The sequence below is a fragment of the Strigops habroptila genome, chromosome 1 (assembly GCF_004027225.2).
Source record: "Strigops habroptila isolate Jane chromosome 1, bStrHab1.2.pri, whole genome shotgun sequence".
In the NCBI taxonomy this organism is placed as follows: domain Eukaryota; kingdom Metazoa; phylum Chordata; class Aves; order Psittaciformes; family Psittacidae; genus Strigops; species Strigops habroptila.
The window spans coordinates 148,552,582-148,579,827 of NC_044277.2; the positions used below are offsets into that span (position 1 = coordinate 148,552,582).

General features: G+C 42.3%; 1 protein-coding gene across 7 annotated transcripts in view; it reads right to left on the reverse strand.

Annotated features, from left to right (window-relative positions):
• Nucleotides 1-976: 976 nt before the first annotated feature.
• The window catches only part of HECW1 (HECT, C2 and WW domain containing E3 ubiquitin protein ligase 1), a 253,174-nt gene continuing 226,904 nt past the window's right edge, over nucleotides 977-27,246 (reverse strand). For all 7 annotated transcript variants that reach the window (XM_030505556.1, XM_030505377.1, XM_030505468.1 and 4 more), the window contains 6 exons: nucleotides 21,523-21,621; nucleotides 20,008-20,137; nucleotides 15,824-15,970; nucleotides 14,181-14,295; nucleotides 12,742-12,940; nucleotides 977-6,152 (listed from right to left, as the gene is read on the reverse strand). In XM_030505556.1, the coding sequence (XP_030361416.1) occupies nucleotides 6,041-6,152; nucleotides 12,742-12,940; nucleotides 14,181-14,295; nucleotides 15,824-15,970; nucleotides 20,008-20,137; nucleotides 21,523-21,621 (802 nt within the window). In that variant the 3' untranslated portion in view covers nucleotides 977-6,040. The remainder of the gene's footprint in view (nucleotides 6,153-12,741; nucleotides 12,941-14,180; nucleotides 14,296-15,823; nucleotides 15,971-20,007; nucleotides 20,138-21,522; nucleotides 21,622-27,246) is intronic.

Consider the following 27,246-nt stretch of genomic DNA (forward strand, 5'->3'; position numbering starts at 1 on the left):
TCACACACATGCACCATCACACAAAGAAGTTCAAGACCTGGATTTCATGAGCACATGCTCGTGTGGGTGCTACTCTTGCCACCACCACTTCCCTGCTGCAGGAAGGCCAGCGCTGGCCTCGGGCTTGCGGACCTGTGCTCCTCCACACGATGAAATGCAGTTGCCAACTGCAAAAGGTCTCTTATTAAGAGTTCTCACAGCCACATAGTTTCTGATTGCTTCTGATTTGTCTTATCCAAGATATGCTTACCATTTCTGTTGGAGAGTCTTCCACAGGTTTGTATTTTAACTTCTAGAAACTCTTCCTCCTCTAAAGCTTTCCCATCCTTCATATTGTTCTATGATCCCTCTTGAGGTGCTGTTTATGTAAGAAAACAGGTATGGTCAGCAAGGTGTCTGCTGACAGTGTATCTGAGGCGTGTTAATCTATCCTGGAATGTGCTAATGAGACATGCCTGAGATATTACAGTGACAAGCAGTAAAGAATGGGTGTGACATACTGAGAATGCCAGAGCATCTTACTATTTATTTGCTGTCAACACTTAATGCAGACCCAGCATATGCTATTAAGAAATGATCTTTGCACTTGCATTTCATACCTATAACGCAGTAATTATACCTAGAAGGGAGGAATGTGTAAGTAGTATATGCATCTCTTTTGTCTCTCTGTTCAGACATTTTCTACAGCAAGGAGTAAGCTCCCATGCTTTCAAGGCAGGGCTGCTCTTAGGGTAGTCTAGGAGAGCATGAGGGCTTTGGTTACGCACACTTATGTGGAGAACCCCAAGTTTTAGGCATGTACCCTGAGAAACTGAACAAAAGCAGCGGAGGGACCTGAACACAGTGGTCAGGAAGAATAAGAACCTGAAAGAGCAACTACTTACATCAGTGGACTTTCACTAGTGCCTCTTTCCAGCCGCTCTAGTAAAATACATCCTCTACAAAGTAAGTTATTTGTAATAGACAGTCCACACAATGCCATAACAAAGTGATTTTATTGACATTCCTCTATAATGATATGGTTGAATAGAAAGCACAGCCTGAGTATCATGTGACATTTTTCTGTCAATAGAAGCAAAATCAGTCCAATAATGAGGACCTTTCCTGCCATTGACTTTATGTAGTCTTTAACAAAAACCTTAACAGACATCTCTGTTAGATAAATCGGAAGCTGCAGGGAATTTGGCTAATGGTAACAATATTTACTATACCTAGTATCTACTATCTACAGGCATCTGTTTTTCTACTAGAACAAAGGAACTACATGACTCACTAGAGAGAAAGTAACAATCCAATCTTTTGGACCTTGTGATAACGGGAAAACCTATCCCAGATTTAGTATATTGCAGTCATTTTTTTTTTCTTTTAATAATGAACACTGAGGTACAGCAAGAATAATAATCAAAAAGCACCGCATTTGTCGTAGAAAGATCTGTTGGTCTGCATTGGACTGAAAGTGTTTAATCTTGACTGGGAAGGCCTATTAATATCACTATGGAGACAGGGCAAATAATGATTCTTTCAACACAAATTAAACAAATCTCCAGCCAAATCCATCCTTCTGGAATTCCATAGACTGTCACAGGATTAACAGTGAAGGATGAGCTTAACTCATCCTCTGTGCGTGTATATTTTAGCCTATTTCTTATTTGATTTTCATGTCCAAATTCAGTATCTTACTGTTTTCAACTAGAGGTATGTCAACTATTTGTTACAGTGAAACTAGAACAACAAAATACAAACCCAACAAACACGCCCCCTCCCCACAGGCTGTCTCTCAGACTAGACTACGAACTCAAACCTTAGCTACAGTTCACGGGCACTTGAGCAAACTGGGTGAAAAAAGTCCTCTGTGGTCAGACCTGTACAGAACTCATGATTTCTCTGTTAGATGTACTTTGGACCACTCACTTCTTGCCTTGTGATAGCCACGGATGTCCCTGGAACATAAAAGTCAAGTTCTGAATATGTGCAGCCATGTGATTGAAACGGAGCGCTCACAGAACATACTGCAGACTGAAGTGACAGCATCTGTGAGGCTTAGACCTGACGCAATTAACAGTAAGGTTCGGTTGGTTGTACTGGATCAAATCCTGCATAGCTTATGGGGTTGAACAGACAGTGAGACTACGTCAAGGTGGAAGAGCTGCCACTGATTTAAAATACCTATTTTCATTCTCATACCTTCAGCTTAATGCTAGTATGGCAACAGGATTTCATAAAGAGAACTATCCTTTTCCCTCCCTCAACTCTTAATGCCATTACAACAGTCACCTTGAGAAAGATATGGACCCTCTGAAACCAAATATACAACTTACCAATATTGATTGCTCCTATCAAAAACTGAAATTCACAAAAGCTGTCAGTTTGCCTATTCCATTTTTCACTTGCATTTTAAAATCTATTGATGTTGATGTTTTTTCTTAATCTAGCCACCACCACGTTTAAAGGGAACTGAGCTGAACAGGTTATTTTACTGCAAATCTGCGCTATGGAATATCTTCCAGACTTTCCTGTAGGAAAACAATGAAACAAGAAATTCTGTAATTAACAGTCAGTGCTTTACAAATGAAAATGCAGACCTGGGGAGGGCACAGATGATTAAATGAGTAACAGCATTTGAATTGAAAGCTGAACAAGGAAGGGTATATGCCTTGCATATGCATAACAACAACAAAGCCAATTAGTTGCATAATGGGCAGGTTAAATAGCAGGTCAAGGGAGAGAGGGCTCCTCCCTTTCTCCTGTTAGCACCATTCGCTGCCTCACATTACTCTAACACTGCGGTGACACTTAGATGCACGGCTTCCCTTCACTCCAGACTGGGGCCTGATTCTGCCCATGGTATGATGCAATGAATGGAGAAAAGCACTGTGGAGCATCAATCCGGATATCCTAGAGATGATGCCAGCGTTTGAAAATCTATTGGAGTAGGGCATCTGGGGAAGAGAGAGGAATGGTCTGGAATGGTAGAATGCAAGAAAAGCTGAGTATGGCGTTTTCTCTTCTTTAAAACATGAAAACAGTCAACTGTCTTCCTCTATTCCTGGCTTTAGATCCCAAAAAACTTGCAAGGAAATCTGCACGACCTTGTCACTTTGATGTCATCACAGTCACCTAAGCAAGAAACCTTTTAAAAATACTCAGCCGTGCACTGGAAAGAGAGCTTGGACCACGGATTTTGATGGGAAGCAGCAAGCTATGCTGTATGCTTCCCAGAGCAGGAACACCTAAGATGCTCGAGATGGTTATCTGCCAAACACCATGGAGATGCATAACACCTAATCCAGCTTAGTGTGTGGCGAGTGCCAGAACGTGTGAAGAAGAATTTCGGGAGAAAGCTTTCCTTGTGTCAATCAGTGGGGCTTGATGCTGTCTCTGAAATACAAACTTCTTTTATTACGCTACAAAAAATAGTTTCCCTTTTTTCTTAATAAAATATAGTTTTTAAATACTTAAAAAATTTAACTATACACTAGTGTAAAGATTGGAGATTTCTTTTTTTTTGCTTTTTTGCTACATTAATGAGACAGCTCTTGATGCACTATTTTCCTTGGCCAAACATGGACCCACCAGTTGGATACTTCTCTTTTCCTCTGTTTTTGGAAGACATCCAACTTTTGACATAGTGCAGGTGACTTTATAACATCACCAGGCATAAAAAAAGAACCATACAGGAATGACTGGATTTTGGGGCCCAGTGGTGAAGAAGCAGAAATTACATACACTGGAAGATTTGGTTGTTCAGTCTCTCCTGGTGCGACTTGCTCTGATGTAACTCGTGCACATGACAAAACGCTCTTCAAAAAGAAGTGAAGATTTCCATCTCTGCTGTGCAGTGGGGCTGGTCATGTGGAACAGATGCCTGAGAGCTCGTCTGTGGAAATCATGAGCATCATTTTCGGTGTCTGGTACCGTGAAGCTGGCCCGTAGCGGCAGCCTCCGTACGCAACTGGAATATGACTACTCAGTAAGAATAACAACGTACTATAAAACAGATTCTCAGTAAAAGCCATACAGTAAATTAGTACAAAAGTGGCTGAAATGTCACAGAAATGGAATGAATGGGGCAATTTAAATATCCCAAATACTTTATATATCATTAACAAAGGCAACTATTTCTGCTTAGAAATGTGTTTTCGGGTCCACCACCTTTCAAATACCTATTGACCTAAGAATAAAAGTGGGAGAATGATCTACGACTCTCAGAATGCAGTTTTTCAAGTGCGATGAGTTTCTGTATAACCACCATAAAAATATGTGGGAAAGCAGTGTCCAGTTCTTTTCTCTGGAGAGAAAACTTACGGGAATTACATGTGTCAGACATTGAACTGATCTCTTGATTTTACAGTTTTCCGAATCATAGCTAACACAGAACTACCAGTAACAAGCCCCCGGGGGGGGTGTGGTATTTCATGTGAGCTGCTAGATACTATGATGTTACCTTCTCACTTACCTTCGCTCACCCTTCACAAGTCTCTCACTTCATATTTCATGCATCCTTTAACATATTTAGTGTCAGAAGGTACTCTGTATTCCTTTTCCCAGTTAAGACAAACACTTTCAATCTGAGATTAGTCTTGGAAAACAAGGGCAGCAAAGATTAATAAATAAAACACAATCAGAGCAGTGAGGTTGCTTGTTAACAGCCTCTGCAAAATCCATCCGAAGACAAGCCTTCTGCTGTTTACCTCTCGCTCCCTGGTTTCAGAGCTGGAATGCAAAGTACACCAAACTGAAGAGGGTTATGCCTGCAGTAACAAGAGCTAGACCTTTAGTTCAGCGGTACCTAGGAATGACCAGAGGGCCTTTGGGCTTACTCCAAGAGGAAGTGCAACAGTCTTAACCCAAAGAGAGTTACAGTGCCCTTCACCCCTGACTAGCACCCTCATTCACTGCAGCTTCTCATTTAACAGACCCTAGACTAAAACCTTCTGTCTACAACCACGCTTGAGGTTACGGAGATTTCCACTGAACAAGAAAAGAAAAACAACAGAAGTGAAAACTGCCCCCAGCAACCACAGATTAGCCCAGCTTGACAGAAAATAAATGGCTTCTGACACAGGGGATGGGATTGTCTAGACTCATCATTTGGAAAGGAGCATTTTAAACATCAGAAAACAGAGACCTGGTAAACAGAACCCAAGGGTATTCATAAGAGTAGAACATTCTTCTTATTTCCCCTTTTCCTTGTCATATACAATACTAAGGTAAAGGAGCCTTATCCTTTATGCTACATAATAAAACATCCATCTTGAGTGTGCACAACCTTGTGCTTCTTATGTGGTAAACATTACAATGGAGATGCCCCTCCCAATATCTCTGAAGTGCAAGTTCTCTCCAGTACTGGCAAGTAACAATCATAACGATCGCTGTTATGCTTTGCATTGCGTTACAGGTTGGTTTTTTTAGTTTCTGAAGGTCTGATCTGCACCATGTATCTGGGCCGGTTCCAGCTGATGCAAGTGATGTGGATCATGAGTTCGTCTATAAAAATGACAGTTTTGCTCACAGGTGTCTCTCAGATGGACAATACATACAGGGAAAACCAAGGATGGATGAAGATATATTTGACCAGCTCCTAGTACTGGGTTCAACAGTTAAGAAGTAAGATGGGCTGTGAATTGATTTAGAAGATGCGGCCATATAAAAGCTTGGAATGCCTGATGAGGGTTTTTTTTATTTTTTAATCAACGTAGGTGGAAGTAAACATTTATTAACATTTGGTCAAGTGTAGTGTAACTTGCATTTGTATTTTCATTGTTATTAATGGAGGTATGTAGAGATATACAGAAACCTTGAGACAGTTGGTTTTCTATTGCATACAGACTAGCAGTCCATTGGAAACAGAGGATGAAAGCATGAAGGTTAGATCTTAGAGGGCGGCAGTTCTTCATGCACAGCTTTTGTTAATCTTGATTTTGTTTGTTTGTTTTGTTTAGTTTTCAAAACTAAAACCATGGGAAACCAAGATCAAATGATGGTGGACAGGAAAGGTGACATCATCAGCCAGAAAAACACCAGAAGTGCCTGAACCCCCTCATTCAAGTCCAAAGGTGCTAGTTTCTTCAACAGCTGTCAGCAGCTTTTCATACAGCATAGAATATGAGGGGTAAGGTGGAAGATCCAAACGGTTGAAACATGTGTGTGCCCTGCAAAAGGAAAATATGCTACAGGTTAAGTTAAATCTAAATAACTTGAGGAAATCAAAATTGAGAGAACAAGTTCCTACTGAAACTCAAAACATTCAAATTCACTCGAGAGAGAAAAAGAAATTCTAACTATTAAAACAAATTCTGCCAAAACCTGAGGTGCTGCAATGTACGTGCACATACACATGAATATTTCAAATAGAAGCTAAGTATCAACATAACATCATTCTCTGCTACCCCTGCATTCGATGTTTGCAGGGATCTTGCAGGGATCTTCACAGAAAGAACACTGGAGGTCACTGAGGAGATGGGGTCCAGGTCCAGGTAGAGAGAAAACTCCACTGTTTTGGTTGCTTTGAGTTTCCCCCCCCTAAAAGTACAACGCAGCTGTACATCCAACATGAGCAGCCAGTACGTTTTGTACCAGCGGACAAGCATAATGTGATGAACTCTACTGTCAGAATGGGCTCAGTGTGTGTTTATAGTGAAGCAGGGCTGATGGGTAAAAGACCTTTCAGGGATCTGCTAACTGAAGAAAGAAGGTTGCTGAAAAAGCTCCTGTAAGTCAGCTGCTGGCCATATGCTGCAAGGCTGGCCTTTAAATGTTATTTATTTGTGATAGCCCACGTAAAAGCAAAACATTTTGTGCAGAGCAAGCTGCCAACTTGATGACCCTCTCTGCCCACAGTTCTATCATTGTATTTACCCCCAGTTGGCAGCACCTTTGAAAGAAGCCGTGGAATGGGTTCCACACATGCCTCCACCTTGTTTCAGCTTTTCGGGTAGCAGCAATTAGACCCAGATGCATACTGCACTTCACTGTGTGAGGTGCTATACAAACATGCAGCAGAGCAGCAGCCCCTGCCCCAACAGTTCATCCATTTCAACTGACTGAAAAACCATAAAGCTCATTCAACAAACAGCGGGGGCACGTCTTCATTGAAATGGTCTCATTTTTTTCAGTCAGCTTGCAGTTCTACATGGTCCTACAAATATTTCTGTTTCCTCTCGCTTCCTCTAATAAATGTGAATTGACTAAACCCTACAGAAGGAAATGTAGCCTCAATGGCTAACAATGTCTAAGCGTCTAGTCCCTAGTATTTTTAGAAGCCACGAAGTTGCTTTAGCTTTTCTGTCTCATACTTTAATTCACTGTTATTTCTTCACAACTGAAGCAGAAGAGCTATCTTGGAGAAACTGTCTGAAACCATGCTAGTCATCCCTTAGGCCACCCACAAAGTGAGAAAAACATGATACTGGTACACGGGCTGGCCTGAGACTTGCAGATTCAGAGGGAGAGTTTTATCAAGCAATGGTGAATCATTAAAAGCAATCAGGCAACTGAAATAGCCAGGAGCACGTAATCTTCACTGCATCACAGCATTTCAATTAGGAGAGCTTTTACCATCCTTTTCCCTTTCTAAATGAAGATTTGTTAGCTGGTCACTCTCACAGAGTGCACAATAAACACAGAATTTGTGGGAATGAGCTGGGCACACTTGAGTTGGTGAAAAAGGAACATTAATAAAGCCATTATTGAATACATCTCTTGAAACTAAACAGGGCAGCTCATGTGTCTCACCCATGAGTAGCCCTGCACTGTTTGTTGTTTATCTCAGCAATCTTTGGCAGCACAAGTTGTTTCTACAATCCATTGCCGATACATATCAATCACTGGGAGTTATGAACTGAAGGATTCTTGTAGTCCCTTCAGAATGCGTTTATCATAGGCAAGACAGCACCTTTTAGAGACAGCCAGTCTTGAGCAGCTCAGCTGCCTGGCTCCAGAACTGGGAGTCCCTTCCAACCCAAACTGTTCCATGATTCTGTGGTGGCTCAGGTATGGATTCTGCTAATGTAACCTTGCTGAACCTAAAGTAATACATCTGTATGGTACTTAACCATGGCACACTTTACTGTATGAGACCACAGCATCTCAGACACTGCTGTCACACATCCTACTGTGTGGTGCAGACATAGCCACAGCCACTGACTGGTGTTTCTTGAGGACATTCATCTTGATCATTATTCATCTCAATTCACGCTGGTTATGAAACAACCTTGCAAATGCTGCTGACTTTTAGTCATCCTCAACCTAGTCAAACTCAGAAAAAAGAACAATTCCTTTTCCTATCTGAGGGTTACAGAAGGAGGCTCTTCTATTGAAAGTCTCAAGGAATTTATTATGGGGAGAAACTATGACAAAGAAAGGAAGAAAAAGTTACCATGTTTAGAAACTGCAGCATTTTGCCAAGCAACACTCTCCTGTTCTCCAGTTCAACAACTTCATAGAAAAAAATCCTTTCACTCCAAAAAAGGCAGTGAGCGTGCACAGAACCCCCTCCTATCTTACTTATAGCTGAAACTTATCAACTAAAATAAGGCTCGCATTCTAACATAGCCATGCCTGTCGGGCAGAAACTGGGCATTTCTCCTTTTCCCCTTGCTTTCTTTAGAAGAACCCACAAACCCCTCTTTGATCAACCTCAGGACCCACAGGTATCAACGTTTGTTCTTTTTACACCTATATGCTGTCTGGGAACCACTGCTTAATAGGTGAATGTAGATTTGTAGGTGGTATTTCTACTGCATGTGAGAAAAGAGGAAAGAGAAGAGGGATGGGAGATAAGGAATGATAAAAGACAGCAAAGCACACACAGTCCAATGGGAAAGAAGGAAATGATGAGAACAAAGTTCTATCTAGTCACACACAATCATTTTTTAATTGCTATATGGGATTCTGGTGTGACTAAATACTTGCTCATCTAATAGAAAGGGACAGAATTCTCTTACAAAAGATCAGATATTTACTAGCACTGGTAATCTTTATCATGCACAACCTGCAGACACAATGGTGGTGATCACTCATATAATTCTGCTGAATGAAAATCTTGTTTGATGAAAGGGTAGCTGCATTTCAGCACTGTTGGAAAAGTGACCTCATTGTGTCAAATGTGATTATTTGAATCGCTGGGATTTACGCTGAGGTACTTACTTCATTGATACTCAAACAGAAATAACCTGGGAGCTGACAGGGGTTTTGGGCAGGGGAGGAGCACAACCAGAACATGGGGCAGTGGCATTTACAGGCACTGAACACTTTAGCGATTTAAGAAAAGGGAACTGTTGCCTCCTGTAGCTGCAGCAGAAAACAACTGCTAGTTCTTTGCACTGGTTTGTTTTGGGCCAGGAGTTCTGCTCCCACAATATCAGAGGAAGCTTTGTCTGTTCATTAATGTTTGGTGGGGAACAAAGAATAAGTTCTTGTGGTCCTTGCATGACCCAGGAAACCTGAAGAGAGGCTTCCTGCTTCAGAAGCTATAGCTGGAAGAATTCTTCATCCATCCCTACTCAGGCAACCAGTTACAAGAATTAAAATATGCAACTCCTTTATTTTGGGACAAAGCTTTGCGTATTAAGATAGGCAGAGCAAAACTCAACCTTGACGAACAAATTTACACTGACGGATCTGTAAATCTGGCAGTCTCTTTGGAACCTGCTTTAGGCTTTTAGGGTTAAGAGATCTGGGATTAGAGCACATCTCTGAGCTGTACAGTACTTTGACTTCCTAACATGGGTGGTCTCAAAGTAAATATAAATAGGAATGATGTGTCTGGTACACATGCACACTCCAGAAATAAACTACTGGTGTAATCTAACTCTGATCTGTATTAGATGAACATATTACACCACCATCACCCTGTTCATGTAGGGGAACTAGTACTGATGAAAAAGTCCACCAATTTAGAATGAAGGTAAAAGATTTTCAACTTCACTGAGGAAGTCTTACAGCCTCAATGCTTTCAAGAAGCACTCTGGCATTAGGTATTAGTGGTTGTTCTTCAAAAAGTGCTGCAATTCAGACATTTACACCATGCCTCTTTTCTGGGAATGCCACGGTGCTGTCACAAGTGCGAAAGTGTGGCTGCTTTTATTATCACATCTTTGCTTGCTATAAGCAAATGGCAGTTGCATGCTCCACTGCCAAAGCGTAAGAACAAGATGTAAAGGAGAGCTGCCTAACTGCTTTAGACATCTGGAGCAAGAGTGAGACAGTACAAAATGAGTCCTGAACTCTCCTAATAGAGCTAAAAATTATCTTGATGCTTTGTAAAGCAGCTGAAAACCCAAAGGCCAGGCTAACCTGTCTTCAGTGACCCACCATCTACCTGCATGTCAGGGAAGCCAAATGCATCATCTTTATGCAAGCCTCCGCAACACCTCTTGCAGCATCGCATTTATTGGGTCAGGGCCTAAGAACTAAGCCAGTAATTAAGAGGTACAATCCACACCTAAGCACATAAATGACTAAATCTGATGATTGCTAAGACACAAGAAAGCTGTTTGATTGGGGTTTTTCCTGGGACTTTGAAAGCACGGAGCAAAGGTAACCCTCACTGTGAAATTGTAGGAATTGTTCGAGGGAGAAGGGAATTTCTTGTGGTTTATTTTAAACAGCTAGTTACACTCATAGTGTATCACAGAGCCAAAAGGCCTACAGGATATGACATATGACTTTCTTTTAGCCTCTAAGTAAATACGTAAGTAAATCTAACCAAACATGAGCAATCCATAATCAGGCATTTAAAGAGAGTTTTAAATGACATTTATTTAGTTGCTTGACTAAGGGTCTAAGGAGCCTCCAGGTTTAGCCTGTGTGTTTTATGTACTTCTTAACACTGTGTATACTTGGCAGCACCCCATAATTTTCTACAAATGCAGGTAATAATTCAGGGTGATCAAGCTGTGTTTATCCCCCATGAGCAAGTGCCGTTTCTCCTTCCCCTGGCTAAAATGAATGCAGAGCTCTAAGACTTCTAAAAGGTGCTAACAACTTTCACCTGCAAAAGAGGCCTCTTTCAGGGAGAGCAACAAGTTTGGTGATCAGCAGACAAACATCAAGTCGTTAATGTGGATATCTTGGGGCTAACTGAATCTAGGTCATAAGCACTGCCTGGGTTCACAAAGGAAGTTAAGCAGAGCAGAAAGAGGCCAATTACCTTTTCAGAACTTGATGGGTCAGCCCAGGGCATTTTCTGTGGCTGAGGTTCACCCTCCTCTCTCACCTCTCTCTATCCCAGAAGGAGTGAAAATTGATCTCTGCAGGAATGCTGCACAAGTCAGGAATGCCCTTGGTAAGCTCTGAAACCCTTACACAGAACCAGCCTATATGCTGCAAAAAGGGGATCTGGCCTATGCACAGCAAACTGTAGCTCTCAGGCTTTCTTTCCACGTTGCTGGCTGAAGCTCAGAGGACATGAGTCATCCCACCGACCTTACATGTTTTCATTTGTTTTTAAATCTCAGTGCCTACATCTAGCTTTCACACAGGCTCTAGCTCTCCATATAGTCTCTGTAGAGTCTTTATGGTCCATGGAGATAAATCAGGATGTACCAGGTGTGATTCAACTGAGCTATTGTAAAAGTCTGTGTTCAGGTGAGATGAACTGTGTCTTAAAACACTTTCCTTTTCCTGACTTTAGAGGGAGTCCACATAAGATGTCAGCTCTGAATGTCTGCTCCTGTGTCTCCCCAACTGCATAAACAGGGGCTTAAGCAGGCTTGGACTAAGAAGGTGAACGCATTTGGACTTCCCCTCTCCAGAGGACTCTGGAGGTCTGCTCAGGACCATGTCTTACAGTATACTTCTGGGTAAACAACATGGATGGCAAGTAACTAGGAAAGCATCCTTCGGAGGGCAAATGTTATGTAAAAAGGTCACGTAGCAAAAGTATCTCAGAGGTGCTGAGATGCAGCCCCATGAAAAATATTCTGTAATCTCAACGGGGCAGAACCTCGGGCAACTGTAAGGATGTTCAAGAGAAGGTGACTCACTTCAGTGAAGAAGGATGAGTGCTGGTCACTGATAAAGTGCTGGAGCAGAACTCAAAGCTGAATGTGTCACTGGCTCTGCTGTGGCTCTCTTGGGTGGCCTTAGGCAAGTCAGACCACCCCTCTGTACCCCAGTCCCTTTGTTCTGAAAACGAAGAAGACCCCTCTTTTGGGAAGCACTGTGAAGTCTGTTGACTCTGTATGACATTATGGCTCATTTGCTTCTAGGTGGTTGACTGAACTAGATGTAACAAATTGGGTATTATCGCCACATGGTCTGAAGTCCTTCACTAAGCTTCTTTGTGGTGAAAAAGTGGAATCATCAGAGCAAACGAAGGGATTACACTCAGGTCTCTGGCCAAAACTCAGAGACAGATTCTGGCTTTCATGGTTCTGTAAACTCACAAATATTCTCACTAGTATTTTGGAAGTAAAGGGAACAGAATCAGCTCAGAGGCTCCTGCTCATCTGGATCTGTTCCAGAATAAAAATGAGAGCACTAGGTTTGGACCAATGGAAATCTTGATCTTAACCATTTCCCAGGATTCAAAGAAGTTCAAATTGAGCCTGCAAATCAAAAAGGCAGCAAAAGAAAAGCCTTTTATCCCAGTGTAATTACAGAACAAACTCATAATTGTTCCTTTGCTGGTTTAACATGTCCTTACTATATTCATTATCTTTCACTGGCAGAGAGATGCAAGTACCAGGCTCACCTTTGCCAGAGCATTTCTGGTTTTGTATCCTAGCTGGGACATACCTTGGGAGGGAGGTGATTTTCCCCCATTTCTCTATACAGAAGCGCCGCAGCCCATTGCTCCCTCGGAGAGCCGCGAAGCCCTCGTACGGCACGCTCGATGTTCCAGTGACAAACTGCAACAACCGGAGCCTCTGCTCGTTGTTAAACCTCTCCACTGCTGCCCAGAACCACCGTATTACAATGTGTCCATCATGGTAACCTAAACCGAGAAGCACAAGAGAGAAATTCCAATCACTCCCACTAAGTGGGAATTATAACATCAAAATATGTTCCCACTGTCATGGGCCAGTAGATCTCTCACTGAAAAGATCCTGACCTAACAATATATCTTGTTCTTGATGAGCAACAGGTTCCAGCCCTCATCCTGTGCTGGCTGTGGGTACTATAATATCACTTAGTCATTTGAAACCCTGGAACTCAAATATGTATTTGAGGTACATTGGCCTCTCGCAAATCCTTTGGCAAGAACAGGGGTTACCTGCATGAGACATAAAAGACCAACTGCGATATACCGCACAGTGTGAGTCCTAATGACTTAACAATTTCTGGTTCCCAAATAAAATCTCTTTTGGATCGCAATGGTGTTCAACATATGGAGAGGAGTTTGCAGCCGCAAGCCCTTCCCTGGCAAACTTCCCACCTGAGGGACTCTGTGCCTTGGTTTGTGCTAGTGAAAGCCAGCATAAACCCAGGCTGAATCTGTTTCAATAGCTAAACAGAAAAAAGTAGGAGAATAACTTCAGGGACCAACTGTGCTTGTGGTAAGCTGCGTATTTCAATGTAACACAAAGGCTGAGCAGTAAGCAGCAAAGAATTAAACCTTATATTTCAGGGGAGAATAGGTGAACCTCAGGGACTTCCCTTTTGTAGTGCAGAACTGTTGGCTTTCACATTTATATATCATCCAAGACAGCTTGGATAAATCATGCTCAGCATTTAAAGCAAAACCAGGCCAACCAGTAGAGGAGAAGGGGAAAAAAACCCCAATTTGACATAGTTTAGGCTGATGGTTAGGGATGGTTAAGCAAGATCTGTATGTTGTTGAAGTGTAATCGGGAACTGTGAAATTCAGCTCCCTGCTTGAAGACAAGAGGACTTGTGGTACTACTTTCAGTGAGGCCAAGGGTTCATTCAGTCATCTAAGTAACTTTTACATCTAATACTGCAAATCCTTTTCAGTCCTTACTAGTCAAAACTCCTGTTAAGTCGGTAGGAATTGAGTGGATAAAATCTGGATAGAAGTAGCAGAAGCAATTTCAGGATTACTATATCTGTTGATCCAAAAATGAGATTTTTTTTCATGAGTTATTCCTCACCAAATACTCCTGAACAAAATAGGGCATTTCCCTCAGGAAAGACAGAAGGAAGAGATGGACATAGTCTTTTGTGTTTTAGACTGAAAACAGTCAAGATATAGTAAGTATCAGCAGGCAGTTTACCTCCACGATATTCTGTGTTGTTTCGCCAGTCATTGAGGTCTATTTCTGCAGTGCCAGCTATAACCAGCTCCAGTTCTCTGGCATCAAAAACAGAGACAAGCCTGGAGTCTACAACCTGGAACAAAAACCACTTGTAAGCACAGTTTCAGACTGGAAATAAAGCAGATGCAGTATCTTGTAAACCTATGGCTCAGATGGCCAGCTCTTTAATCTGACAAAGTCTGCATGCTGACAGCTGACTTCCATTCCTCTGCTGATAAATCTGTGCTCCTCTTCAGGGAGTGTGCTGATTTTTTGAGCTGCAAACAATGATGACACATGAGATTTGGCCAGAATGAAACAATACAAGTGACAGGGCATCATGTGTGTGGAACATTCTTCTTTGTTACACTCATTCTGACAAGTGATTTTCATAGTCAAAGAATGGATTTGTAATATGGACGATTTATTTTATATTTGTTTCGCATTGGAATTTGATTACAGTTGTGTAGGAGTGCCTCAGGTCTTCATCCACTGAAGATGCAGCTGAGGTTCACTTTCTTCATTATGTGAAACCAAAAGCTTTAACGTCCTGCAGTATTCACAGAGAGAAAAAAGCTGGCAAACCATATGCACACTTCAGTAAACCATGTGGAGTCACTTACCAACTCCTTTCTACAGGAAAGTCTGTTCAGCTACAAATCCACCCTCACTGGCTTCCACCCCCCATAAACATCATTGCACAACTCCCTGGAACCATCAGCTATCTGTGAGGGTGGTGAGGCACTGGAATGGGTTGCCCAAGGAAGTTGTGAATGCTCCATCCCTGGCAGTGTTCAAGGCCAGGATGGATGGAGTCTTGGGTAACATGGTTTAGTGCAAGGTGTCCCTGCACATGGCAGGGGGCTTGGAACTAGATGATCTTAAAGTCCTTTCCAACCCTAACTATTCCATGATTCCGTGATTCTGTGTGGCTGTTATCTGCTGCTTCATTTCCCAGGGATGCCGTTCTTTCTTATTTCCCTCTGCAAGAAAGCCCTTAACTTTTACTTATAGTGTACAGCTGCCAGGCCAAGATATATGTTTGAATATGCTTAGTAAGGGGCAAGAATAGGTGGCTACACCAGTTGGTCAGGAAAGCCACAGGTTTTTGTCCAATCTTTGGCAGTCCTTGTAGCAACACTGCCAGAAGGATGTTTTCAGATCTAGGTCTTGAGCAACAATAAATGACCAAAATTCAGGGACAACAATGGAGCAGCATCCATGAATACCAGCAAGATAATAGCTGACTGCATCCTAGGACCGACTTTACCGGAATGAGTCCCTAAACATACACCAAAGTGTACAATTCTTCATGATGTTCTCATGTATCGCAGCAAGGCAAAACAAAATTTGCAAATGCCTACTTCTCTTAGTACGTGAACAGAATGCATTTGATCATTATGCTTCATCATATTCAGAATACCCATTTCTATCCTTTCTCCCTTAATGCTAAACATGCCGTATTCACGGTCCCTGTCTCTACTGATCCAGGCACCCCAGTTCCTTGCCATCTGTGCCTGTTCAGCTATTTCCTAGGGTACTGATGAAGCACAGTTTAACCATGGGTTCATCTCATTCAGGTGAGGAATGGAAGACTGTAAGAACATCACTTTGTTACTTACTTCGTAGAAGCCACGGACCAGGGCCTCTGTTTGCTGAACCACTCCTCGTTCCACTCGCCACTTAACCATTCTCTCGATGTACTCTTTTTTGTTCTTTTCTGTCACTGCTGTATTTGCTCCTCCAGATTTCAACTCTCTCTCTGTCACCTACAGAACAGAGACAAATAGTGCTGTAGCAATGTATGGCTCACATTCTGTTTCAAATTTAACTTGTACTTTGAAAAGTGAAAAACCTAACAGCCATATTTCTCGTTCTGGCCTGTTGCCCATTTGCAGTAGAATCAGAAAGGGTGATGAGGGACACCCCCCCAGGCCTTGCCCTAGAGCCTTATCCCCAGCTGAAGATGGACTGACCTTTAGGTTACTCCAAACCGTACCAGCAAAACTGATTCAGAGAGCACCATCCATAAGCCATGCACAATGTGCCACTCTGGTCCATCTTTTCATCCTTCTCCTCTGCTTTCCTCTGCTAGGAGCTGCAACCATACCAGCTTGCTACTTGCTATATATTATCCAAGCAACAGTACCAAGAAACAGGATGGAGAGGCAATCACAGTATCGGAATAGGCAGCCTGTTTTGCCAACTGGAAGAGGTATCTACTTGTCTCTTAGGCAACAAATGTTACCCTTCCCCAAGTGGTAATAAAAGTGTTTACTCAGAAATCCCAATAGCCAAAGATATTATCACAAAATGCATACTGCCAATACACTACTTGAACAAAACCTGTACGGCACCCTGCAGAGGACAAATACAGACACTGTGGGATTCAGAGTTTTGTATCAGCCATCCAAACCTGTGAAATGTTTGTACTAAAATCACTTTTGTGTTTGTTTTATACTAAGAGCTACAGCATTTCATTGTGCTTTAACGGTTAATTTGGTTGGCTTGGGTTACTAAGGCTTAAGACTGAGAAGGGATTTAAGGAATCAATCTAGATTCTACCCAGCAAGCACATACTCCTCGTGTGTGACAGAAAATAATATTTGTCTTGCAATTATTTTCACAGTCAATTCTATTGGATTTAAAAGGAAGAATGTCTTGCTCTCCTCTTCAGTTTTCTGCTGCTATAACAATGATGTCTAGCACAGATAGTAAATGAGCTGCATGAATACATATTCATAATTTGTATTATTTACATATTATTTATATTATTATCTATTTATTAGCCCAACAGACAGCACACAGCATATATAGTATTTAGGTCATTTTGCTTGAGGGACCTGTTGTAACGTTATGAATTATGGAAACACTGAATGAGTCACCTAATCTGTAGCTTTGTTGAGAAACGGCAAGAACAAATAAGGTTGGATGTAATGAGTTAGGAACTCTTAGCTAGTTCAGGTTAAACTCCCAAATGTAAATCATGGATCTCCATTATACAAGCAACGCTGCACTGTCCAGAGGGAAACACTCCGGCCCAGTTGCCATGCTGGATTCTTCAAGATACATCTGTCAAAACTAAAGACTAAATGTTATCTAGTTTAAAGCACGACCCTAAGTCCAGATGTTCTAAATCTCTTGCAAGACTTCCCACAAACACCCAGACATGTTGGTGAGTTCTTCAACTTGTCATTATCCATATAATTTCAAATACAATAGTTATCTAGAATTGGAGGCAGGCAATCATTAACAATGTGTCCCTGTTTTTTCTTTCTTGTTCATAGAGGCATTAACCAGAGATGTGAGCTAGAATTCAGAATCAGGTTTCAGAATGGCAAGGAGATACTTCAACCAGTCTTGACCACTCCTTTTACATGACTGGAGCAATTGCCAGGGCTCAGAGACAGGCTGTATCCACATATAGAGCTTGGAGACAGGCCTAGAAGAACACTTCCTACTGGGTAAAAGCATGAGAAAGTACATAGGGTCACAAGCAACTGACACGTCCCCCTGACTTATAAGTGAAACTCTCAAATTGGCATCCAGGCCCCACCAGTAAAAACATGTAATGCTTGGTTTGACATTGTATCTTTGCTATTACAGTAGTGCTCCAGGATGCAAGAAGGCTGGAACTCCTCAGTAGTAAATTCTAATTAAAAAGGTACCAAGAAAGAGGATTTTGCCTGAAAGGCTTAAAGCTCAATACCCGTCAGAAATGAGACAAGAAAGGAAAAATGAAAGAAGTAGTGACTGGTCCATAATAAAGTCATTGTGGAAGCAGGACAAAAGGGCTGTAACCCATCTACCACACAGCTTCTCAAAGAGCCACTATTTCTTGTTTCCCTTACCCAACCCTTGAAATACAGTTTCCCAAATATTAGCAGAGCTCCCACCGTGATCTACACTTGGACACGTACCCAGCAAAGCAATGCTCAGATGGCATTTAAGTGGTCAGATACTCTTGGCATGCATGAATTTCCAACTGGGATCCATCTGTGAGCGTAAAACGTGACTGCGATTTCTTCGTTATTTTGCTGTCAGCACTTAGCAAATCTCAGAAGGGTAAAAATCTCACTTGCACTTGGGACTCTTGGATTCTGACAGCCAGAATTCACAGCGAGAACCACTGTTTCCCCCATCCCTAGATCTAGCAAGGTCAGTGTCTAGTGCATGTGAAATAAAGTACTAGGCAACGTGGGAACTGGCAAAAAATTCTGGTTTTCTTACTTTCATATCACAGTATCTACAACAGATTGTGATTTTTGTCTATTCTCTTTGGAGCCATCTCTTATCTTCCATAACAGACTGCTATGTAATTGTCTAGCTCTTTTCTTTGGGGCGAAGATACCAAGTAATTAGTGTGCCAAATGTTACTTTCAGATGCGTCGGGGCAGTTCAGGCTGAGATTCTTATTCAACTTTGTAATCTTCCAATGTAAATACAAACTTGTCTCATCTGTCTGTGTGAATATGTCAGTATGTTTCTGTCTGTCTTTGTGTATTAGTCTTATATAGCCATACCTTCCAGGGAAACCACTGTACTGTCAACTGAATGTCATGCAAGCTCTCAGCTCAAAGCTCATGAAAACCCCCTGCATTTAAGTCTGTGGAAAAACAGGGTTATCGTTCCTACAGAGGCTTCTTACTTAAATTCTTCTGTCCTATCCTTTTAACTTCATTCACCCTTGACTCTGCTCATCCTTCATAACCTTGTACTATAAGCAGCCTAAATTCAGTTTTGAAAACATCCCCTGAAGTCTTGCATGCTTTCTGTTACTTTCAAGCTTATAGCTGAGCAGCCCTTGAACTCCCAGGGCCAGAATTCCTCCCCTCAGAAATCAGTCACCTCTCCCCTGGCTCACAGAGCTACCCTAGCTCTGTGCAAACTCCTACTGTCAACTTCATTTTCAAGGGCTAAGAGCCACTCTCTGTATATTCCACCTGATCTCTGCTCCCTTTAACACCGTGTGTCTGCTCCTTACACAAGTTAACTTCCAGTTAACTTGCAGTACTTGGTGAGCTTGGTTCTTCAGCCTCTCTGGTTTTCCATATCTCCTTGGAGGTCATTAATCTTGGTCTGGGTATTGCTTTGGGTCTCTTCAAGGCTTTCCAGAGACAGTTGTAATCTAGCATGGGTTACAACACCAAAGAGCACCAGGGCTTCAGTGCAAGCTGAAGAATCCCACAGGACACACTTGTTCTGGTGGCCAATCTGGACTTAAGCCAGGGCTGCACCCCATTTAAAGTTACAGTTATCCAGATCAGCCAGGTTAAAGAGATTTATCTGACTAAGGTAGAGTTGAGTGGTAGAAAGCATAATAAATGGATGTACATACCAAGTTATTGAGTAGGTGGAAGGTGAGAGGCACAGAATCTATCAAGGAGCTTTCAGACAAAATAATGGTGAGAGTTGCCAGGTCTTACACCACCTGCCAAATGTTTTTCTTCCCTCCTAATCCCCCACCCTTTCAGTCACATCAGCCTTAAGTTACATTGCTTGCATTCACTGAATGCCACATCTGTGTGAACCAGACCCTGGAGAGAAGAGCTGCACTCCACTTCAGAGAATTCCTCATGCTCATCAGTGTGTGGCTCAATAGGCCTGTAGGGGGGCTGGTATTTTATATGATAAACCCTAAGAATAAACACCTGCATTGAAACAAGTGGCTTGAAAGAAACAGAAGGTAGGAGAAGGAAATGTTATTGAAAGGCTAAAGGATCTGTTCTGACAGAAAGATGTTCATTATGTGCAACTCTGTCAGCTTCAGATTGGCTTTTCAGATGTTTTACATAGCTGTGCTCACCTGTCCAAACACCTCCTCGTTCACTGTGAAGGTGAGATCCAGGATATCTGTGATGTTGTTATCCTTCATCCACTGCAAGCTCTGATGGAACTCTTCATCCAGGTACTCTAAGTCACTTAAATCACATGGCCTGATTGCAAGGCAAGAAAAAAGATGTAGCTGTACATATGATTCTATGACTATTGGCAGGATGACTTACTAGTAAGAATGTGAACAGATCTGTGCTGAAGAGCCAACATAAAGCTGGTGTTCATTTGGTTTTGTTAACATCAAAGCCTGTTATACAGACCCTCTCAAAGCAGTTCTGCAACTGCTTTGTATGGCTGGGCTCAAGGCCAAATCTGTTGGCTGCCTGCACTATTTGCTGTCAGAGGGCACCCCTGAGGCTTGATTTTATGTGAATCTTCAGGATGCCCTGCACTTCAGAGCACATGCTTACCTTCAGGATGGATGGGCCCCACCATGCTGTGCCTGGCTGCTTCCACATATCTATCATCCTCAAGGTGAGCACACAAGACTGACATAAGGCAGACCAGGCAGCCTAAACTTCTGCTAGTAAGGAGCCTGCTTTGTTTGCTGAAAGGGCAGGTGGTTTCAAACCCCTTAAAGGGGCAAGAACAATGCAGGGAGCACTCTAGGTTTCAGCCTATTTCCAGACTAGCTCAGATACAATAGAGAGAAAACTGTTTGGACCCCAGCAATACTCATTGTTAAAAAAAACTAGTAAGTTAAATACACACTAAAGAACTTAGAGGATGTTAAGACAAATATCTTTGCTGATTTGGCATCATCTTACTTGATAAACTATTTCAGTTAAGTTTTATTCTGCTCTTTGTAATTTAATTGGAGTCTGAACTTACTACTTCTGGCTTTTCTCACTGCTGCAAATTTTATGTACCTTGACTTACTGCAGTCTATAAAGAGGGACAGATTGTCAGTTAAAATTAACCTTATAAACTTGACACTGGAAGTAATATATTACTGGTAGCTTCTGCTTACTAATACAAAAGACAGTTGGAGGCCAAAAAGAAACATTCACTGTTGGTATCTACATTAGCATAGCTAATGAACCCGAGTTGTGTTTTGGAACAAAAACCAATTCCCCCAGTGAGGCATGAGAAATTATGTATTTTTCTTAATATGACCTCCCTCCCTTTTTTGTTGTTATTTTGTTTTGTTCCATCAAAGATACTTTTCAGTCTTCCATGTAGTTGAAGTTCGATAAATTTTCATCAGTAAGTAGAAAACTGTGGAATTATGGGTCAGTACTTTCAAATGCCTGTTCATAAATGTTATATTTATTATGCATTTTTACCAATATAGTATTTATGGAAGGCAAGGTCTTGGACAAAGTAAAGGAAAATTAAAACATGTTTGTTTTCTATCACAGACCAACCAAACACGGCAAGAACTTGAAGGTCAGAGTGCTTCGAGCAACTCCACAAGGGTCTGTGTCTCTGCAGGACTCACTGTGAGATCACTGTTTCCACATAGTTTCTGCATGCTTATACTTACAGCCTTAGTAGTGCTTTGTAGAACGGCCTTGTGAAGAAAGCATCGAGAAGGTACTGGTGAATGAGAGCAAGGCCAAGAATACGACCACTGAACCTGAACCTGGGATATAAACATAGAGAGTAAATGAAGTGTAACTCAAGACATTCAGCATAGAAACATACACAGGTAGCAACTGGTTTTTGTTTCTGACTTAGTTTCTTAATTATTTCTTTTTTTCCAAGCCGATACCTAACACCACCCCTTCCACCTCTGATCAGGAGTGGATCTCTTCTTGATCCGGCTCCCACAGTACCCATGCATGCAGCTGGCATGTTATATGCTCTCCTGCGCCAAACCAGTAAACACTCTGAAGACTCACTACCTGTGATCTTTAGTTGAATGTTCTGATACAGACCGACTCCATCAAACTCAGTTTTTAGCCACTAAATACTATAATACTCCACCCGCAGCAGAAAACATGCCATCAAAACAGCTGCAAAGGCTATTTGGTGAATCAGTATATCCAGTTTCTGACTAGTTACAACCCTTTTCAGGGTCGGGCTCTGAAGTATTCTAAAAGAGTAGTGAGTTGCCTTTATAGGGGAAACTGATGTTTAATTAAGTTACCTGTTGTGACCAAGAACATGAATTAAAATCAGTATCTAAAGCTCAGGCTAGCTGTTCCCAGACCACTTTCTTCATGGTGAAGCTCAGCTGCCTTCAGTGTTTACATACTCTCGTGTCTGTTTCCGCTTTCAAAGAACAACCCCTAGTCCTGCTCCAAGTACATTCAGATAGTGCCCTGCCCATTACAATCTGTAACTTGTGATGATAAGCTGTTCCATTTGTCTTTCTATGATTTCTTCAATGACTTACTAGATATTCTTCCATCAAATCTGGTTTTAAATCAGTAACCTCAGACACAAAAATACAGAACTGGTTTTTTTTTTTATAAAAACAACCCCTATCACCCATCCAAAACTTGCTTATTTGTCAAAAAAAGAAGAAACAACATCCCAAATGTGAGCACACCAAGCCTGAGCTGACTGACATCACAGTGAAGTTTTAATGCTCAAAAGACAAGAAACAGATCAAAAAGCCAAGAAACAATTTCTTCCACTACAAGAATGAGTGTGAAGACCCCTCCCGTATATGAATGAAACATGAGTCTCATGGTCATGAAAGCGGTGCAGAATATCCGCTCAGTCAACTTTATGCTCATGGGACAGAACAACAAGCGCTTAGTATGTCAAATGGGGCACAAAATAGCATGCTGTGGGCCCAATTAGCATTTACATCACCACAGGAGCTGCCTCCGGGTCCCCTGCATCCAAGAAAGGTGCTTATGATATGCAGCTGACTGGTAACAGAAGAGTGATTATATTACCCCCTTACAGCTGTTTCCACAGCAGCAACAAAAGGCAGCTGTTGGGTCTAGTTAGGACCTGCTTCACTTCACTTGTGCTCCAGTGCAATGTTTCCAGCAAGAAGCAATGAAAAGAGGGGGGGCTGACACAATGAAAGCACAGTGGAAGCCAGACAGCTCAAATCCCAGAAATGCTTAGCCTGTAATCCATCAGTTTTATAGCACCTTCAGGATCTATAATCAAGTCCGTTCGTCCTAAATAACGCATGTCGGCTTTTTTGGGTTTGTTCTTCACCACCTCCATCCATCCCTGTACATTTTGAATGAAAATACTATGAGCACTGGGTGTTCTTCACCACAACACCCACCCCGTGGCTATTCAACTGTGCAGGGCAGGGCAGGCAGGAGCCTTTTGGAATAAAGCAAAGCAGAAAGTAAATTGCCAAGAAAGATTTGGGAATGCTGCTTCTGCTAAGAAACTGCTTGAAAGTACGAACAGCATCGGTTTTCCTCTTGCTGCTGGAATCACTTCTGTACCTGCATGTGGCTTTGAGGGCATTCATGCAAAGCTGACATGAAAGGGTAGTGCACCTAGATCAAGGTGTTTAGCATATGTTATGGTAGCCGTTAATGCAAGTTTAATTTGAAGCAGTGCCTCATGGCAGATGGGTATCAAACCATCCAAAAGCCATGGGCAGTGTTTTTTTGTGAAAGGACTAAGGCTGGTGGGTCACCCTAAGCAAACGTGGGCAGAGTAACTCTAGGTTGTGTGGTCCACCAGTCTGGCCTTGCACCGGCAGCCCTGGGCACACCAGGGCTTGCTCAAACTGTGGCCTGAGCGTGGTTCCACAGCCCCAGCCTTTGCAATGGTACTGTGTGGGAAAACAAGTCCAGTGCTAACTGGTCTGGATAAAGGAGATGAGATAATTAACATTGCTGCTCCTGGTGTCTGCCAACACAATGGATAAAAAAGCTATGCTGCAGATTGCATTTCTTAGCAGCTCCATACCACCCCAGCAGACATGGTGCTTCATGGCCACAGCATGTGAGCTCTCCAGCCCACAAACCCTTCTTCCCCTGCACAAAGCTTTGGTACCTCTGCAGAGACGTGCTATACCTGACTTTATGATCTGAAGAGTGCTGTAAGAGAAGGACCTCTGGCCCCTTGTCCATTCTGGACAGTGCCTGGGATGACAAGTGGCACTTCTGTGCTCCGGCAGGGCACTGAGAACCACGGGCCATGGGAAGTGAACAGATACCTATCAAAAGGGAGGTGTTTGCTACTGTCCTTAGAGAACAGTGGAACAGTTTGTGTGTGTGCCCATACAGACCATGGAGCTGCCACCATGCTCAGCCAAGCATAACACTACCACTTAAAATATATGAAAACCTACAAAGAAGCAACAAGAAACAAACTGACCTCCTTACAAAAGCCAGTTAAAACCAGACCTTTCTGTTTATTTCTTCCTGAAGGATTTAGAACATGGGTGAGATCCAGAGATGGGTGAGACAGTTGCTTCAGAAAAAACAAATTTTCTTGACAGAATAAGCAGCACAAAGGTGAATCCTGGCTGGAGGGCACATACCTTCTTTAAACCTGACTTAAATTTATCTTTCCAAGGAAGTGTAAAATGCTTGTTTGATTGCTTCCTAGCAGGAAAGATAGCTTGGAAGAGGTGGGGAATGCGAGGTCTTGCTCTGGCCCTTTCTTTCAACACCCCTCTCAGAGACAATGATTGAGTCTGAGTACTGTGCTCTGGCACAGAGGAGAGATGTGGAGGGAGTTAATGAACAGGAAATGGTGGAACCAGAGACAAGAATTAACAAGCAACAGAGCTGCTCTGCTCTGACTCCTACCGACACCCTTCGTCCACTCAAAAAGGACATTGTGTGCACCTGCCTTCTGGCTTTTAACAACACAGCTCTCTGACCCATTTGCAGGAGTTTCCACACTACCCACCAGCTAATTCCTTTTCCTTCTGAAGGCTGCAGGTGCGCCTGAAACAGCCTGTTTTCACAACAGCCTGTTGCAAAATAACAGGCTCGTTCTCCTCTGCATACTTACTGCATGCCTGGGTTCATAGGGGCAGACAAACCCATATGCTGCAGCAGCAACTAAGCAATAAATTTTCCTCCAATTGCAGGTGAGTCACAGGAAATTTAATTTACTCTGGTCCTTATCATATAGCAGCAGAGTAAGGCAGGACCCATAATGACCCTTTGTTACAGGGCTCCCTCTCAACTGGTTGAACGAACGCAGGTCTTCTTTATAGGACAGTCCTTGCTTGGATTCAGATGGAGAATGATGCACCTCGACAAAATTGTCATCTAAGTGTACAGGGGAAGAATGGTTCTTATCATTCTGGAGGGGATGCTTTGGTAACCATGCCTTGTGGGCTAAATTGGCTATGGGATGAGAAACTTGAAATCCTAAATAGAGGAAGCACCTGACGGGATTGAAAAGATTGAAAATCCTGAAAACCTTATCTCAAACACATCAACTGGGTTTAAGTGTGCCCTTCTTGATGCAGTAGCTTGTGAGAAAATATTGAAAGAAGGGCTCAAGAGATGTGACTATAATCTGGTTCACATCCAATTTGAAGATGTCATTTTCCTTTCACACTACTGAACACTTGCTTTCATCTGTAAGACAAATTTACACATTCTGTTGCACCAGTTTTAAAGTTTCATACTGTTTAATCATGCAGATGTACTTTTGGCCACCTGAAAGACAAGGTGAACAAATGAGGCTGCACTGAAGTACACGATTTCTGCCCTTGGCACCTCTTCTAAGGGAGAATGATATTTGGCAGGTGGATGCAGCTGGAGAGCCCATTAGTCCTTCCACAGTGAAAGAGACTGGACCTAATCTCAACCACTATTAAATACCAGAGAATCTAAAAAGGTAAAAGTATTTAGAAGGACTCAGTTATAGGAATGGCTTCACTCTGAACATGCATCTTATTAGACAACAGAGAATTCAGTCATGAAACCCAAATTTGTAGGAAACCAGGCATCATAGGATCCAGATGCTGTGGGGCAGCTAGTTTTAAAGGACAGTTAAAACCTCCATGGTGATGAAGACACTCGTGAGCATCCTCGTTGTGAAAGAGACATCACGAAGGCCAGAAACTAATAATTAAAGGAACTAAAAATCCATTCTTACAGCCTAAAACACTGTGATTTGCAATCCTGTCACTTGGAGGAGAGGGCATGACATACAGAGGAAAATGTACTGATCCCTGACTTTTGGATTTTGGTGGAATCACCAGCACTGGCACTTTCTAAACAAAGAACAATTTTATTTTTGAATGCAAGAAAGCTCTAAAGATGTGTATTTTGCAAAGAAGCTGACCAGATGGTTACAGCAACTCTGCTTGGCCTCATACACTATGAACTTTAAACAAACTGGCAGTGTGGCAGGCACATGCACCAGAGATGTGTGTCTGTGTGCCAGCAGCACATATCCCAGCGTCGGCTCAATGCAGGACTTGACCAACATGTAGTGTACTGAGCTACATCAGCTAATCTTTACAAAACCTTGGCAGTGGATCAACTTCACACCTCTATCAGCCTTCATTAACAAATGCCTTTCTTTAATTTGGTGTGCATATTTAACCCCTACTCACAGAAATGACAGAACATTTGAACAGACTAATGTGATGATGTGAGGGATCTATTGTCAGGAAGGTGAGCCAGGCAGGCTGAGGAAGCTAACACCATTCCGGTTATCTGACTTGCATCTTGCAAACTTTGCAGACCGCTTCTTTGCCACCATGTCATTTGGTGGTGTGGCAAATTTGCTCTGCATACCTGCAGGCTCAGAGGCTGACGCTGTGGCATTCCAGCAGGATGCCTCTCCAGCTCAGGAATCTGATGAGCTCATGTGTCATTAATAGGAAAGAAATGGCTCTTCGAAAGGCCGGGAGACAAAAGTCCACAGTGTCTTAGCACATTAAAGAGAAAAGGTAAAATAATTCCTTTGTTAGTCCTGGAAGAGAATTCCAATATGAGGAGTAATAAGATTATTGTTGGCTTGTTTTCTTTTCTTATATGCATCTCTAACATGGAGAATTCTCAGAGAGACAAAGCTACAACATTGAGGCACCTGTACGTGGCATCTTCCAACGTCGTGCTAAGGACTTGTCCCACCTCTTCTGATATCTAACCACACTAGCATCCCACCTGAGAATAATCTGGATCCACACACACACTTCTTCTGAAGGAATGGTAATGACCCACCTGACCAAGTTTTGTTGTTTTCTTTTTAACCTCTTTTGGTTTATGTTCTAAATACTGAAAGGCATCGTGTCTCATATATGGTCAAAACTCATTCCAGGTTTTCAGACAGTTACTGATTTTTTTTCAAGGCTCATCTC